The sequence below is a fragment of the Beta vulgaris genome, chromosome 8 (genome assembly GCF_026745355.1).
Source record: "Beta vulgaris subsp. vulgaris cultivar EL10 chromosome 8, EL10.2, whole genome shotgun sequence".
In the NCBI taxonomy this organism is placed as follows: domain Eukaryota; kingdom Viridiplantae; phylum Streptophyta; class Magnoliopsida; order Caryophyllales; family Amaranthaceae; genus Beta; species Beta vulgaris.
The window spans coordinates 54,612,877-54,630,940 of NC_079209.1; the positions used below are offsets into that span (position 1 = coordinate 54,612,877).

General features: G+C 36.4%; 1 protein-coding gene across 1 annotated transcript; it reads left to right on the forward strand.

The window, feature by feature from the left end:
* Positions 1-10,757: 10,757 nt before the first annotated feature.
* LOC104901924 (arogenate dehydrogenase 2, chloroplastic) lies at positions 10,758-14,211 on the forward strand. Its single transcript, XM_010689549.4, has 2 exons — positions 10,758-11,502; positions 13,088-14,211. The coding sequence occupies exons 1-2, from the start codon at positions 11,068-11,070 to the stop codon at positions 13,847-13,849; spliced, it is 1,197 nt and encodes a 398-aa protein (XP_010687851.1). The 5' UTR covers positions 10,758-11,067; the 3' UTR covers positions 13,850-14,211.
* Positions 14,212-18,064: the final 3,853 nt, after the last annotated feature.

The window sequence follows — 18,064 nt, forward strand, 5'->3', positions numbered from 1 at the left end:
TGCACTCATAATTTCGGACATAAACACACGAAAGAAAACACACATACTAAGCAGCTAAGTAAGCTAAATAAACTGGAAATAAACTAAGTTACATAGGCTTAGTGAAATAACTTAAGTAACTATACTAACAAGGGACTCTTGTGATGAATCAATGCTAGTAATAACCGGATGATGAATAGTGTTATGAATGAGCTCGCCCACTAAACAAATGAGCTTGGAGTCTTTCTCTATGATAAGTGTAGAAGCCACGCCATCACTCCCCTTAAATCCTAATTAACTAACCTAAACCTAACCATGACACTAACACTAACCCTAAACCTAACTAATTAAAAAACCTAACCCTAAAAGCCCACCAACCCAACCCACCCACAACCCAACCCACCCACAACCCACCACCCCCACCCCCACAACTCCAGCCCCCCTCCCCACCACCCCAACCTGTCGCGCCATCCACCAGCCCCACCAGCCGCGTCGCGCCTCCCCTCCCCACCACCCCAACCTGTCGCGCCACCCACCAGCCGCGTCGCGCCTCCCCCTTCCCACCACCCCAACCTGTCGCGCCACCCACCAACCCCACCAGCCACGTCGCGCCTCCCCCTTCCCACCACCCCAACCTGTCGCGCCACCCACCAGCCCCACCAGCCGCGTCGCGCCTCCCCTTTCCCACCACCCCCAACCTGTTGCGCCTCCCACCAAACCCCTAGCCTACCAGCCTCCCCCTTCCCTTCGAATCCCGTAGACCCCATCCCCTTCGAACCCCCTCAGCGCATCACCGGCGAAAACCTATGGCACCTCCTTTCTCAATCGCGCCTCGTCACTCAGTCGCACCTCCTCAGTCGCAAATCTTGACTCAGTCGCGCACCGCTGTGGTGAATCTCGTGTGGCGCCTCCTCAGTCGCGACTGTTGTGCGGGAAAGGGGGAGGGGGATGCGGGTCTACGGGGGAGTCAGGGGAAAGAGGAGTTGCGCGGCGACGGGGAAAGGGGAGGGGGTTGCGCGACGACGGGGGAAGGGGGGATGCGACGACGGGAGAAGGAAGGGGGATGCGGGGAGGGTGGAGGGGAGGTGGGGTTGCAGGGGAGTGGGGAGGGGGTTGCCGGGGAGTAAGGAGGGGGTGGTGGTGAGGGGTGATGTGGCAGTGGGGTAAGGTGAGGGGTGATGTGGCAGTGGGGGGTGATGTGGCAGTGGGGGTAAGGTGAGGGGGTGATGTGGCAGTGGAGGTAAGGTGAGGGGTGATGTGGCAGTGGGGTGATGTGGCAGTGGAGTAAGGGGTGGGGTGATGTGGCAGTAGGGGTTAGGGTTAGGGTTTAATTTAGGTTAGTTAATTAGGATTTAAGGGAGATTAGGGGTTAATGACTAACGGAAGTCTAACACCGTTAGTCAAAAGGGTAAGTTGATGTATTTTTCGAAATGTGAGGGGTATATGATGAATTTGGAAAGTTGAAAGGGTATACGGTGCAAAAAAAAATTTGTCAGGGGTATATGGTGAAAAAACCGTTTGAAAAACTAGTTTGATTTCTAACCTCTATCAGCTACTAATCGCCCGTCAGAAAAAAAAAAAAAGCTACTAATTGACCGCTATATAACAATCACTGTAACTTTTGCACTAGTTAATTTTGCCGAACAAATCTATAAGTACTATATTTTTTAAAATGATTACTTCGAGCAAAAAGAATACAACAAGCGTTGGCGATGAAATCCTAATTGGCTAATGATTTTTTGTCTCGTCCCTCATGAGTATTCATCATCAATGGTCACGATCATAACCTAAACCATTGGTATGACTATCAAGTGTCATTACTCAGTTATGCTTGCACCAACAGGCCGGATTTAGCTAACTTTTGCTATGTTACACCTTTATAGTAATACTGCGAGTTATTGGTCTGCCTTCTTTTCTTTTTATTGCTGTTTTTTCTTTTCTTTTTGTACTTCTTTCGTATGAAACAATGTTCCAAAACCCTAATAAACACAGTAGAATCTCATTTACATGTTTATTGCCGTTTCAACTTTCACATAAAAGTGTTCCCTTCCATGTGTACCACGTACGTAGTAATTTAATTTTCACACAAGTCTTCTATAGGTACTACTATAAAAATGATTGACGAAAGGTTTGATTTCAAAACCATACAACTTACATTAGAAAACAAGTAAATTTTGCATTGAGCCAAACTGCCAAACCACATTTCACAACTCTTATTAATGGAAAGCCTTAACATGTTTTGCTTATCATATAAGGGGAAAGAAGAACTTATGATTGACATTAGTACTCAGTTTCACGTTACCTAAACGAAACCCCTTGCCTTCGTTGAAAAGCAAGGCCATACCACTTCAGTCAAATCCACCATATTATCCAAATTAAATTCTGTGAGAAAGTAAATTTTTTGTCGGTTCTAGAGAATAGAAAATAATTCGCTAAAGTAACCAATCGACCCTATAGACATACGACAGTTTGTGCAAAGTGTCCCCTTAACTACTAAATAAAGAAATTATCCCCAGTAATTTTATAAATTGTGCATTCAACTTTAAATCATTTTCAAACTGGAAAAAAGAGTTGTTGAAAAAATGACATGCCATCAAAAAGAACTAGTAATTAATAGTTTTTTTTATCTCAGTAATTAATATGAGTATATAACGCTACACTCTTCCCTTCTAAATTGTATATGCTTTTTTTCAACGGGAAAATTTGCATTAAATAAATAAAAATAAGTACAACCTAACGCTAATACAACCAAACAGAAATAAAGTATTAAATCGAGCGTTGCTCGCTCTTACATAACAATTGCAATAAAAGAAATAACTTAAACTTGGATAGAACTGTTCGCCTGGAGGCCGTATTGTTAGATAATTGTAGTGAAGTTATGCGGCTGGTGGATGACAAACCCTAGACACTTGATGAAAGGCGTGGGAGGAGTGGACTGATTTCACAATCGGGGCAACAAAGCAACCGCGAGATTAGAAACTCGCAACAGGACCGATCCAAGTGACCAGCTGTCTCGCTCATGGGATTCTTGGATCAGGATTCCTGTAAGAGTCGTCACATTCCCGTGTGACTCAATACCCTCTTGACTGGGTACTTTCGGTTTCTCCTTTAAGGAGAAGCTCCAATGAGTTAATGTGCTATAAACCCAATTGACAAATTGAGGAGTCGTCTTGATCAGATATCGTTTTGTCAAGGCAATGATTGATAAAATTATTACCAAACGAGACTAAAATTTAACCATAGTTAGATATCGAACAAACATCCGATTTTCAAAATCGGAGAAAACAAACCCTAACCATAAAACCTCTTCCCCCCGCAAAACCTAACCAATCACCTAAACCAGACCCAACATCTTGAAAACAAGGACTACCTCCAACAATTAACAAAAGTATCAAGAAGAATCAGTAGACAAATAACAAACTCATACTAACACACACAAGAACTAAAAAACGAAACATGGGACGCGCTTCCAACAAAACACTATGGGAAGCGGGAGAAACAGATAACCACCACATAATGGTAAGGGTAGACTCAGCACTAACCGGGGAGAGGGGAAGGGGAAGCCCACATCTACATGACACTAACCAGGGGAGGGGGAGGCAAGGGGAAGCCCAATCTAAGACTGACGGACCACTAAACAGGGGGAGGGGGTAGGGGAGGCCCAACCTACGACACTAAGGGAAGGGGTAGGGAGGCCCAAAACGCGGCACCAAGGGGGTGGTGTATGGAGGCCCAAAACGCGACACCAAGGGAATGGTGTAGGGAGGCCCAAAAAACACGACACCAGGGGACGGGGTAGGGAGGCCCAAAACATTACACAAAGACGCGACACCAAAGGGAGTGAAAAGGGAGGCCCAAAACACGACACCAAGGGGAGGGGACATGGGGGCCCGAAACGCGACATCACGGGAGGGGGTAGGGAGGCCCAAAACACGCCACAAAGACGCAACACCAGGGAGAGGGGGTGGGGAGGCCTAAAATACGACATCAAGGGGAGGGGATGGGTAGCCCAAACCAAGACAACCACACGATTGCGGAGGGGGGAAACCGACGATCGAAAAAAGAAATTGCGAAGATAGTTGGTTAACACGGCGGCGAAGAAACAGCGAAGAAACTACGGGAAGAAAACGATGGCAGTAGAATGCGTCTAGGAGCGACGGGGAAAAAAAACTGACGTCTAAAGGGAGCTAGGCTTGCCGGCGACAAGGCTGAGATGCCATCCCCTGACGAGCCTAGAGAGGTGGGAGGCTGGGTTTTTTTTTTAGGGTTCCTAAACTGTATAGTTAAAGCTCAAAATATGTATGTTAAGAAGGCAAAATAAAAAATAAAGAAGTTGAATGCTTATTCGTATTGCAGATTTGCCATTCAATGTTTCATAGTCTCTCCAACCTCTATGTCTGACAGGCAAACAACTCCTCCTAAAGCTCTTATGAATCATTCTGGCTCCTCTTTTCTGCTTAATCTTTTACATAAAATTACAGTATATTAGAGGTGGAATTGAATTTATATAGAAGATAAATGATGCAACAATAGCACTACAATATAAGCCCAAAACTATATGCTGCAGTTTAGATTTTACATGAATTATAGTAATGAAGTAGAAACTATACGCTCCGATCAAGTTAGATTTTACATGAATATTAGTGATAGAAGAAAAACCAATATTGGTGCTCCAACCATTACTTTGAACTTTTTGATTGAGTTGTTGCTATAACATCATATTGACCGACGTGACAAGGTCACATGCATGTTTAAATCGTATTCACCCCTCATTGAAGTAGAAACTATATGTTGCAAATTAGGTTTACCATAATAAAGGAGATAATCCTTAGTCCTCCATAGGCCCGACTATTAGGCTGTGCAAATAGCCCAATAGCACAGGGTCCCGAATTTCCCGAAACCCAAAATCTAGAGAATAAAAAAAGCATAATACTTTTTATAGCGGTTGTATAATTCAGTTATGAAGGTTGGCTAAGTTGGTCCGTGATTTGGTTACTCCCAGATTGGAGTTTGAGTATCGCGAGTTCAACTCTTCTCCGCATCATTTCTTACTTCCCTTTCCACTATTTCCCTTACTCCTTTTCTAAATTCTTTGTGATATTTTTTTGGGAAGTGTTATATTTACCTAATAAGAATTGAATAATTTGCAGCCACAAGTTTACTGAACCTACTTCATGACATAAATCTCTTGTTTTATTATAAGTTTTTAGGGTAAGATAGGAAAATTATTAATGTTATCTCTGTAAGTAGAACATTAGTAATAGCCTAATATATGATTTCAAATGAGTTTGAGGTTTTGGTTTTTTAATTTACAAGAACATAAACATATAATCGTATATATTATAAAAGATTTTTTTATCATTCAAGTTGCAAAAAAAGTATATTATGAGCTTAATTTTAATTTAGAATAGAGCCTCCAAAATATTTAAGACGACTCTACTCTCCATATCAAACGCTAACAATAATTTTCTGAAAGTAAAATGTCAAAAGTATAAACAAGCAACATTCCAAGACATCGCCTAATAAGTGGTAGTTTCACGTAAACTCAAGTTAACCATGTTTCAATTTAATAAAACACATGTAATGGATGATATCTGCTACAAAAATGCAACATCATCCTAGCACGCATTTCTATAGAGAGGTTGATCTTTGCTACAATTATATATCACCTAAATAACTTCAATCATCTTGTGTAACTTTCCTTTTAAAATATTATATATTGCATTTTTTTGTGAAACTCTTTTATGTGAATCCTCCACTTTGGAAATGAAATGATCCCGTATTATTATACTCCTTCTGTTTTTTTATCTTCCTCACTTGAAATTTTGACACTATTCATACTTAGAGCGAGAGAATCTTCTCAATTGTTTCCAATTTATAAGAAAAAATATAATCATGTATGTGGGGTCTTGTTTGATACGTCTCAATTAGTAAATTATTAATCTTCAATTGTTATAATTTTTATTGATAATATAATGAAAGATATTCAAGTGCAAAGAGGTGTATTAGGAGACGCGCATAGAAAAGTGAGAACGATAAAAAAAAAACAGAGGGAGTACTCCGTATTCCTTAACAGTTGCATTATTGTATTTAAATTACTTACACTTCAATTTCTAAAGAATTACCAAATTTTGCTCTCAATTCATATGTATTATTTTCATTCTAATCACTAATTAATTGAAAAGAAGAGGTTTAATTCTAGTAAAGATTATTTAAGGTTGATATTGTTACTTGTATAACTAATTCGATCTTCAACTTATTTTTTAAAAGGAAAAATTGTCAAGAATAAGTCGACCTTCAAGTCATCCGCTAAAAACAAGTCAACCTTTTGATTATCCTTGAATAGGTCAACCTTTAATATCGATCTGTTTTTAACAAGTCCTTATCAGTTATATCAACTTATTTAACCGCTTAATATGATATGTGTAACTCTTCAAAGGAACGAGAGAGAAAATAAAAGGAAATTAAAAATTACAAAAAAGAAATAAAAAAGTCAGATTATTTGTAATTTAACTTGATTAAAATTAATAAGTACTAAAGATTGACCTATTCAGAAAATAATCAAGAAATAACTTATTTTTAGTGTATGGGACAAAGGTTAATTATTGACAATTATTCCTTTTTATAATCAACCCTCTTCTTTTGAATTATTAGTATCATTTATATGATAATTCATCTCTCTTACATTGATTATAACATTTTCCTTATCTGAAAACTTCATATTAATTAATTCCAACAATATCGTATTTAGCAATGAGATCTTTCCATCTCTTTACTTGTTACATACACGATACACTATTGGGAAAAATGCTAAATGATCTCAAAGAACTGGTTCGATAGGGTCGTCCTGAATAACGAAATCAGTTGAGTCAGTATCTTTGCGCGCAAAGTAAAGGATCAATTAACTAATCTACTAATCTTGAACCATATCATTTAACTAGATCAGTTAGCTAACCTTAGTAAAAGTTTTAGGGTTCGCCTCTTCTTTCCTCTATGATCATTCATTTCTTCACACGCCTCTTTTTTCCTCTATCCTCTCTCATCCTCTCTAACCTGAGAGCCCTAAACCACTACCATCTCACATCCCTTTCTCCTTAGTCATCTTTTCCTCTCTCACCATTTTTGGCTTTACTTCGAGTCAAAGACACCAACAATCACCATCTTGAACTTTGCTTCCAGTCAATGACACCAATAACCACCACCATCTTCGTTCTCCCAGTCTATCCCACATCGGAAGTTGAGAATAAAGAAACCATCAGAAGTTGAGGTGCCTAAGATCTTGGCTATCCACATCGGAAGTTGAGGAGAATAAGATCTTCTTTACATAGAGGTGGAGACGTCAACCTAGTAGAGGTCTTTTGTGTAGGATTTCGATTCTACACCAAATCAAATCCTTGCGAGCTAGGGCTCAAAAAGAACAATATCTACTAGTGGGCTCCTGCACACCTATGGCCTATGGGTGATACAGATGGTATTAGAGCCAGGGTCCATTCTACGGGCTAGGTCCCAAAGAGGACAATATATACTCGTGGGCTCATGAACACCTATGGGGTTTACAATATACTTAGAGATGATCATGCACCGGGCCGGGCATTGGCCAAAAAAAGTGGCTCATTTCGAACCAAAGTCGCAGGTCAAGCCAAAGCCCCTTATTTCGGGCTTCGGACCGGGTCAAAATAAGGCCTATTTTTCCAAATCCAGGTATCCCGTAGTCCGGATTTTTTGCCCAAAAAATCGGGCCAGGCCGGAAAATGTGCCGAAAACCCATCCAAAATCGGACAGGGCTGATCTTGATCACCTGTGAATATACTTCTATATCTTTCAAATACATAAAAAGAAAAATATATATACGATAAGATTTCACACGATTGCACTATTATTCTTTACGTAAAACTCAACAGAACTTATCGAAACAAGTGATTTTTTATGGGAAGTCAAAATAAAGTATACAAATAGTGCAAAAATCAAACTTTTACTGCTAAATTAAAATATAATGGAGAAGCACTTATCTCTTTTCTCGCTCTCTTCTTCACATAACCTTCTCAAAAGAATACATCATTACATCCCTATATGTTGGGAACAATATGAAACAGAAGACGTATATTGTCCAATCATAATAATCGTATACTAACAACGTTGATATACAATAGTTGTCAATTCCTGTTAATTACTTCAAAAATGTGAGCAACATGTGATAGCCTAGTGGTATTGGCATCACCTCCAATCCTAAAGGTCAAGGAATCGAGTCTCATCCCTTGTGAAAAATCCCCAATTTTTCCCCTTCCTTGCAATAGATTTCATCTTACCGTGAAAATAATAAAAAAAATTACTTCAAAAATGTTTCCATCACAACTTATAAAATTGACCGTATTCGTACCTTTTGTAAATTTCTACATACATTTCTCCGGGGAGTGGGGACTGGGGACAGACTAGTACAGGATAGATCATGGGATTTGGCAGGCCACAAAGCTTTTAGACAGTCACATGTTTCTCGTTTATTTGTCTCAAGTAAATTAGTAAAACAGTGTGTTAGTTTGTAAACTTGTGATGGTAGGAATAGTGATGACGGTTCATGACCGGACTGAGCTGGAAAAAGAACCGGGTATTGACTAAGACCCGATCCTAAATCAAGATTCTCGAGTAATTTTAGTATTCTGTTCATTTTTATAGTTTTAATCTTTTTAACTAGTTATTATGCCCGGGCTATGCTTCGAGTAAGAAAAAGTTTCAATTATTAATATAATACTTTATGATAGTAACACTAAATACAACTTAGCCTAGTGGTTAAGATTTTAGTATATATACTTGAGGTCTTGAGATCAAACATATGCTACGCATTTTCTAAGTTTTTTTATTAACATGAATTACATGAACTAAAACTCTCTAGGGAGAGCGCCACGTAGCATAGTTTCTTGTTTATGCACGTCTTTTAATATATTTGTATAGATGTTCCTAAAAGGTGTCGAATTATTCGAACTTTTGCTTGAACCCTTCATTTATCAATATGGATGAAACATAATTGTATGTATAGAAAGAAGTTTGCTAATATTTGTGTGGTTTCAACCTATTAACTACGATTTCATTAATACAATCAGAAATCATAACTATGCGCCTACACAGATTCTTGGGTATACTAGTTACTTCGCATGTGTGAGAATTTCTTCCACCTTTATATCCTCTATCTTTTCCGTTTAAGTTTCAACCCCTCTATCCCTCTCTTCAATCCTGTCGGATAATTCATCAAAAGTTCGAACCCTAGCAACAATAGATTTTCGTTCAAATAGTTTCGTTAAACCTTTGAACCATAATTTCAAGATTTGTTCTTAAAAACGAACCAAATCATTCTTTAATCTCGTTCTTTCGCTCGATCTCATTTTTCATTCAGATCTGGATTCAATTTTGGACTGGATCTTGCTTTACTTTTGGAACCGGTCATATTCATATGGATTGCTTGTTCGCTCGTATAATTCTTCAATGATTCCAAGTTGGTGCGATTTTTGCTCATAAATTAATATTTTACAGTTCGATTTTTTCAAAATTCCAGGATTACAATGAACTATGCTAGTGAAACCTAGAACTCCAGAATTGCAATAAAAACGAGATTGAACGAAAAACTAGACTGAAGAACGAGTAAACCATCAGGGCGCAACAACCACCATCGACAAGTCTCCCCTCCATTTTCGACACCGCCACGACTCTTCTCCATCTTTTTGGAAACCTAGATTCCCGCTTTTCTCAGATTGAACGAGATTGTTGTGCACTTCGACTTAATCAACTGAAGTTATACATTGAACGAGATTGTTACAGTCGTTGCCGGCGACGAATTAATGAGAGAGAGTGACGAAGAATTTCACAAGTTTTTTTTGATATTCAAACTTTTGGTTTACATTTTCTTTCTCGTCCGGCTTGTCTTATTCTTCTTCTATTTAATGACTACCTTACCTCTAAAATTCACAATGAAATGACATGGAAATAAAAATGAAACAAGTTCGCTAAAAAAGGACTTAAAATGAGTAAAATTGAAACAAAATGAGCAATTATGATCTGGTACTTAAGGAGTTGACAATAATAATAAAATAGAAAAGAAGATACAAGTTTAATTTGCTTGAGCTCGATTTTGAGACAAATTATAAATGAACCAACAAAACTTAAACCAAACAGACAATTATAGTCAACATTTAACAAATCTTGTAGAATTATAGACTAAATTCAAAAAGTACCACGAATCAACGTATTTTATTTCATTTTACATGCTAACCAAATGAATTACTAACAAATATACATAAATAATCGACAAACTAGATCTAAAGTATACAAAAAGAAAAGACTTGAATTGTTTAATGTAAAAAATTGTATAAAAGGAAGTGTATAACAACTTTTTAAAGTGTTTTAGCATATAATAACTTTTTATTTAAAGGCTTTAAGATATATTAATTTTTTTACATAAAATAAATTATCGAGCCTGTTCACGAGCTTTTCAAGCCGAACTTGGCCTTGTTCGACTTGGCTCGTTAAATTTCGAGCTGAATCCTAATCTGAGCGCGAGTTTTGACCAAACCGAGCCCGAACTATTCGTAAACCGGTCGAACTCATTATCACCCCTGGTCCATGCCATACATGTGGCTCTCATCAAGCCAACCACAACACAACCAAAAAAATTAATTACTACATAATTCTCTAATAATTGACAACACATTATGTGAATAAAAAAAATCATACACGTGAATTATATCTATGAGCAAAAACATAAATATAAATAATGAATAGGGCCCACGTAATCACCTATGATATACCCATCTATTTAACTTAACATGTGGAATAAATAAAATAAAATAAAAAGACAAAATAAAATAAAAAGACAAAATAAAAAAGTCTAAGGTGAGGAAGGTGCCCTCCCATTCTCCTCATTTCCCATTCTATAAATTCAATCATTTCCCTCGTTATAACTCGTTGCCAAGATCTAACTCAAAGTAACCACTTTTGGCCACCTACCCCACTCTCTCTTCTCCCAACTCTCCGCTTCTCAACCAATATTTTCCACCAACTCCCGCTACTACAAGTCTACAACTAACAAAACAAACATAAAACATGATTTCACTCTCTTCTTTTCATCCTTCCTCCACCACCGCCACCGCCACCGCCGCCGCCGCCACCACCCACCCACCACAACAATGTCCCGCTTTTTCCTCTCCTCCGTCGCATCTCTCGCTTCCTTTACGCCACCCTCGCCAACACCTTGTAGTTCGGTGCGGTGGAGGTGGTTCGGCCTCCGAATCGGTATTTAACCGTGATAGTGCTGCTACTCGTGTTTCTAATGATCATCTTGACGTTAGTAAAAGAGATGTTAAGCTTAAGATTGCTATTATTGGGTTTGGTAACTTTGGCCAGTTTTTGGCTAAGACAATGGCTAAGCAAGGTCATAGAGTGTTGGCTTACTCACGCTCCGACTACTCTCGCGCTGCTAAGGAGATCGGCGTCGAGTATTTTACTGACGCCGATGACCTCTGCGAGGAGCACCCTGAGGTGAGATTTTACATACTCTACTTTGATCATATTTTCTTCCATTAATATAAATATTTAAATATAATTGTTACTATGTGAACGTTACATTATTATTAGTTTTCATATGCTTTTCTATAAGTTTTTTTTTAATAATTTATAGTTTACTCTATATTGACCAAGGTGAAACTCAAACGAAAATGTCATAGTAATAAATAACAATAGTTATGTATTTATGAGTGTTTTTGACAAGTAAGTTATATGTGTAGTAGTTTTTAATTATGAAGAGCTTAGATCATGGAAAATTACTTTAATATTAAGAATTGTTTGTTTACCCACTTAAAAGTTATAATATGGGTATGGTGGGGTGGCATATTTTGAATTTTTGCTTGTGACTTTCAAAAAGGGAGAATGGTTCAACATCTTGTTGAAAATATCAAATAGCATCGGATGCTTCCTTCCAACAAGAAAAAAAAGCAATGGATGCTTTAATTATTCGTAAAACTTGACTAAGCTCAAAAAATTAATTTTATTACTCCCAAATTTTATAATAGCACTATCTTTTTTTTTTTTGGTGAGAGGACATAGAAAGAAAATCATGCTATTAAAAGAGAAATGCAATTATAATAACGAACTTTCGAAATGCCGAAAATCGAGATTATTAACTTAAGTACATGAGCTTTTAAGTTTTGTTTAGCTAATCTTTAGATTATTGAACTCTAGCAAAAAAAGATGTAGAAAACGTGAAAGAAGTGGAATATATCAATAAATTCATTCAATAAAGGTTTATGCGATAGTCGCAAAATGCCAATAATAATGTGTAGTACGAGTACTCCCTTTTTTTGCAAATTTATTGACCTTATTATTAAGTACACCTACCGAATTTTGGCAAAGAAAAAAAACGAAGAAACTTTGATGCCACTTGACATAAAGTAGCTATCACTATGAGATTAGTGGAAAGTTCAAATTTTTTTTTTTTTTTCCAAAAGTCCATTTTTGATAACTACTGTTCTAATTTTGACTAATGACTTTCTTAGAAAAATTTCATTTGGTAATCCTTCACTTTCAAATTAATGAACTTATATTGATCATACTCATGCATAAATTGAAATTAAGAAAATAAAATGTTTGACTCTTAATTTTACAAAAAAAAAATCAATAAAAACAAAAAAATAACAAAAATTAGTCCTTTCTGAGTATATATAAAGTCGGGATTTAAACACTAATTTTATTTTTTTATTAAACAATTTGAAAAAAGAACTTTTTTATTCACTCACTTACCCACTAAAAAATTAAATTATGTGAGCCACCATAATATTCTCCTTTATTAATAGAAAATATATACAATCTATATTCTTCAGTCTACAAGTGGTAGGAAGCCATCTAAATATGACCATATATGGTACAATAAGACGGCCTTTTGGGATTTTCTCTAATAATGCTACTGAAGTTCTCACGTGTTATATTGCTCAAAATATTATTGTACTACTTCAATGAAATTGGACCACACCACCTAATAATTTTAGACATATTCGCTTGCACTATCTTTAAAATTGTCCTAGTAAATTATTGTGTTTCTAATTTGTGAACGTTATTAATATTTTTTCAGGTTATTCTGTTGTGCACATCCATCCTCTCAACGGAGAAGGTCCTCCGATCACTCCCCCTCCACCGGCTCCGTCGTTCAACCCTCTTTGCGGATGTCCTCTCGGTCAAGGAATTTCCTCGATCGCTCTTCCTTCAACTACTTCCTAAGGACTTTGATATCCTATGCACCCACCCTATGTTTGGCCCAGACTCGGGCAAAGACGGGTGGGGTGGACTACCTTTTGTGTTCGATAAAGTTAGAGTCGGATCAGATCAGAGTCGGACGTCTCGTGCTGAGGCATTCCTAGACGTGTTTAGGAATGCCGGGTGTAGGATGGTGGAAATGAGTTGTGTTGATCATGACAAGCATGCAGCCGGGTCTCAATTTATTACACATATGATGGGACGAGTTTTGGAGAAATTGGCCTTGGAAAATACACCAATTAATACAAAAGGGTACGAAAGTTTGTTAAATTTGGTGGATAATACTGCAAGGGATAGTTTTGAGTTGTTTTACGGGTTGTTTTTGTACAATAAAAATGCAATGGAGCAATTGGATAGAATGGATTGGGCTTTCGAGATGGTAAAAAAGCAACTTTCGGGATATTTGCATGATCTTGTTAGAAAACAATTGATGTTGGAGGGTAATAATGATCAAGCTGAGGTTACTTTTGACAAACCATTGATGCTTCCTTCTCCTACTATTAATCCTCCACAAATAGTTCCCTCTGCTGATATGGCTGAGAAGAAGCATGATTTAGTGGTGGTTAATGGTACTAGATAGTGCATACAAACAATAATAACGACGACAACAATAACAACAACGACAACAACTCAGTGTGTATTAAGCCGTTGGAATTATTTTTTTTATAAAATAGGAGGTTTATAGATTTTTTTTGGGGGGTATGGGGGTTGGGGAGATTGGATTTCCTAAACCAATTGCAGCCTTAGTATCTGCATTTTTGTTCTATGGATATGGTGATGTATTTATGTATAATATATGTTACGGTGAAGCTTTTTCATGAGCTCTTGTGCAACAAAAAATTCATGGCGTTGATAAATAATGTACAAAACTATAAATCATGAAAAATTTGTTGAATCTTTTCATTTATTGATCAATATCTTAAGTACTTTGAACGAGATCAAGATTGATTTTTTACTTCAATTATATCAAGCACTTTAATATGAGTTGTTTTTTTTCCGTTTTTTTTTTAGTAGTGGACTTACTTTTTGAATTTTACTCGTCTCTTTTTTTTAATATCGAATATATGTGTTTGAGGGTTTAAAAATCGAATATTAATGAAGGAAAACTAAAGGAAGCTATACTATATATTTTCTATTTTATAAGTCACTTTCGAAATTTTAGGAAGAGACGTCTTTTTAAAGGGGTTGAAATGAGCAAGACTCAGCTATTGCTTACTTTAGAATATAGGTCTATATAAGGTCGTAAAATATTTGACAGGTGTTTTCAGGTTTCCAAAAAGTCATAATATTTTTTATAATAAATGACCTAGGATGGATGTTTTTTTAAAAAAAAATGTAGACTAATAGTTTCGTCAGGCTGGTCTAGTTTTGATCTAATTTCTTTTGTCAAAGGTGTGAAGAAATTAATGATGGCTTCTATATTTTTCAACATCTATCTCTTGGCGGCTTCACGTACACGTTATGCAAAATTAGAAGGGATATTTTAAATTATTTGCCTACATTTGCAAAAGTCTTTTTTTAACGCAAATTAGATTAGCTTATATTAAAGGCAAAAACTAATTAACAAGTGTTCTTAAAACGTTAGATAAATAACTAAAAATATAAATATTAAATGAATATTTTTTTTTTGTTGAAGAAAGAGGATTACAGACAACCAACCCGACTAACAAAGCAAAATAAAGCAAAAGGAAAACGACGAAACAAAGCGAAACACACACACGCACAAAAGTAAAAACGGAACTGAAACACAAATCAACCCAGCCATCAAGGTCCTCCAACTCGACTCAAAGGAACCATTCGAGGCCACGCTACTCCTCCCAAATCCTCCAATAAAACGGTTCGAAGATCCAAAGGGACCGCCTCTATAATCTTGAACCTTTCCTCTAGCTCCACACCATAGTTTGCTAACCAATCCGCCGCTTTATTGGCCTCACAATAGCAATGTTCGACTTTGACTACCCAGTCTCGAGAATGAATCAAAGCATGACATTTCCTAATCAGATGAATGTAAGGAGAGTTGGTTGGGACATCTCCACCCAACAGGTTGACCACCACCTCCGAGTCAACGGACACTATTACTTGTCTATGACCCCCATTCCACGCTACGCACAGTCCATGCAAAACTCCCAGAAGTTCAGCCTTCGTGCAGGAGCATATACCACAATTCGCTGCAAAAACTTCAAATAACTCACCTCGATGCCCCCGAATTAGACCTCCCGCACCAGCCCTTCCAGGTTTCCTTTTGAGGCTCCATCCGTATTGAGCTTTACCCATCCCAAGGTGGGATATTTCCAACTCACAAGAATTTCAGTGCGACTGTTAGTTCTATGTTGCGGATCCGTCAATTTTCTCAAAAATGCTAACTCCACTTGATGAACTCTCGCCAATATAAATGAATATAAATATTAATGTACACCGATTGACGCAGTGAATTCCTTTCAAGATTTATACTATTTTTGAAAATATATTTAGTGCTTATATAACGTCTCGGAACGTCCATTAACAAAATCCTATATTAAAATAGCCATGAATGGCCACAAGTTTACATTTTCATAAGTTGGTTATCTTTTCTTTTATACATACGTTTTTCTCTCATTTAATTTTCTTTTTTAAATTCAAAGGTAAACAATTTTGAACAAATATTATCACCCACACGGACGAAGACTATGCATGAGAAAAAGGTTATAATTTTATGTAATACTTTCTTCATATTTGAATAAGAGACACTTTACTTTTCAAAAAACTCTGACATAAAAGGTAGAAATGTATCACTTACTTCCTCCGTCCTCTATTAGTTTACCCCTTTCTTTTGCACAGAGTTTTAGGAGAAATAATGTTGTGGGTCATAGAAAGAAAGAGAAACTATTATTTTATATTAAAGTTGAATGTATGTGTGATGAAAAGTTTGTGGTCCTATTCCAAAAACAGCACAACAAAGAAAAAGGTAAACTAATAAGGGACATCCTTAAAAAGAATACGGGTAAACTAATAGAGGACGGAGGAAGTAATATTTTAATATAGAGATTAGTATACTTTGAAAGTATCAAGCCACCTCTATATCTCTATTATATAAGGGAAGGGGGGAGCAATGGTGTCATCTTTTGAAATGTCTATTTTGCCCCCCTTCCTTTTCTAAATTACAAAAGAATAGTCAAAATCAAAATCGACACTCAAAGAAAACTACTGAAAATTAATTTACAACACTCATTCACAAATCACTTAAAAGAATAAACTTTACAAATCACTCATACAATTGAGAAAATCACGTTATAAAAATCACGCAAATCACTCAAATAATCGGAAAACTTTATTAAAACTTAAAATTAACATACAAACTAAAAAACTAATAACCTAGAACATCAATACATACAAAAACATTTACAAAAATTTACTTACAAATCACTATTCTCAAGAACCGTTCACAATTAATGGTGGGTCATGATAAAAATAGAGGTGTATTTGTAGTGAAATCAGAATTTAGAAGTTAGACAAGGAAAAAAATTATTTACTTTTTTATAGTGTTTAGAATTTAGTACTATACTTAATTCAAAAATCAACTAAAAAATATTATAATATTAGAAATCATAAATAAATTCAATAAAATTTCTATTTTGTTCATAGAATTTAGCTTTGAAAAGTAAAAATAAAAAGAGACAAAAATAATGGTGAGAGACGTAAGTGACAAAAGCTAAACCAATCAAAATTTGCAACTAAAAACAATTATACTTCATATGTCTAATGTTCAAATTTTGACTCTTATGCCGAAGAAAATCGAGTTTCTGTTTCGAAAAAAATTTAAGCACGCATCGCGTGCAAAAAATTGTAGTATAATATATAAAAAGATATGTATAATAAAATGATATAGTGTGCTTATTTCCCATTTTGAATGAGAAATTCTTTTAATATAATTAATAATGGAAATGCTTGTAATATACCGGAATTTTACAATATTAAATAGTACAAAGAGTCCCTTTTGAATGAGAAATTCCTTTCAAGATGCTCTTATTTCATTTGTCCCCACTATTTTTCTCACGTCACAGTCTGGACTCTGGACTCTGGACTCTGGTCTCTGGATACATAATATAAATAATTAAATAGCACTAGCAAGAAAGACACGTTCAAATTGAATGTTGAACAAATTTTTAATAATACGCATTATTGGACTACATACATTTCTGATCTGGTCGTATAATCCAGCTAGGTAGTACTGCTCTCGTGTACCAAACACCAACTCCCGTAGACTCATATGCTCAATAGTTTTCATTTTTTTTTTCTTTTTGACAACGAATAAATTTGTATTAATTAGAAAATAGAATTACATTTTAAGGATAATATATCCATTCTAAAAACAAAGAAACTAAACTGAGCATTACGTGCTCTTATATAACAAGTACAATAACGAAAACTTGGATAAATTTGCTCGATTTGAAGGTCTCTGATATTGGATAACTGTATTGCGCTGCTACTGGTGGATGACGATCACCAGAAACCTGATGAAAGGAGTGGGATGAGTGGACCGGCTTCACAAACGGGACAACAAAGAAACAACGAGGTGAGAAACTCGCAACATGACCAAGTCACAGTCCTTTGTGACTTAATACCCTTTGGAATGGGTATTTAATTTCACGCTTCTCCTCAAAAGAGAAGCTCAAATGAGTGGACACACTATAAATTCAATCAATAAATTGGGGAGTCGCCTTCATATATCATTTTGTCAAGGCAATGATTGATAAGATCATTACCAAGCGAGACTACGATCTAACCATTATAAGATCTCGAACAATCATCCGATTTA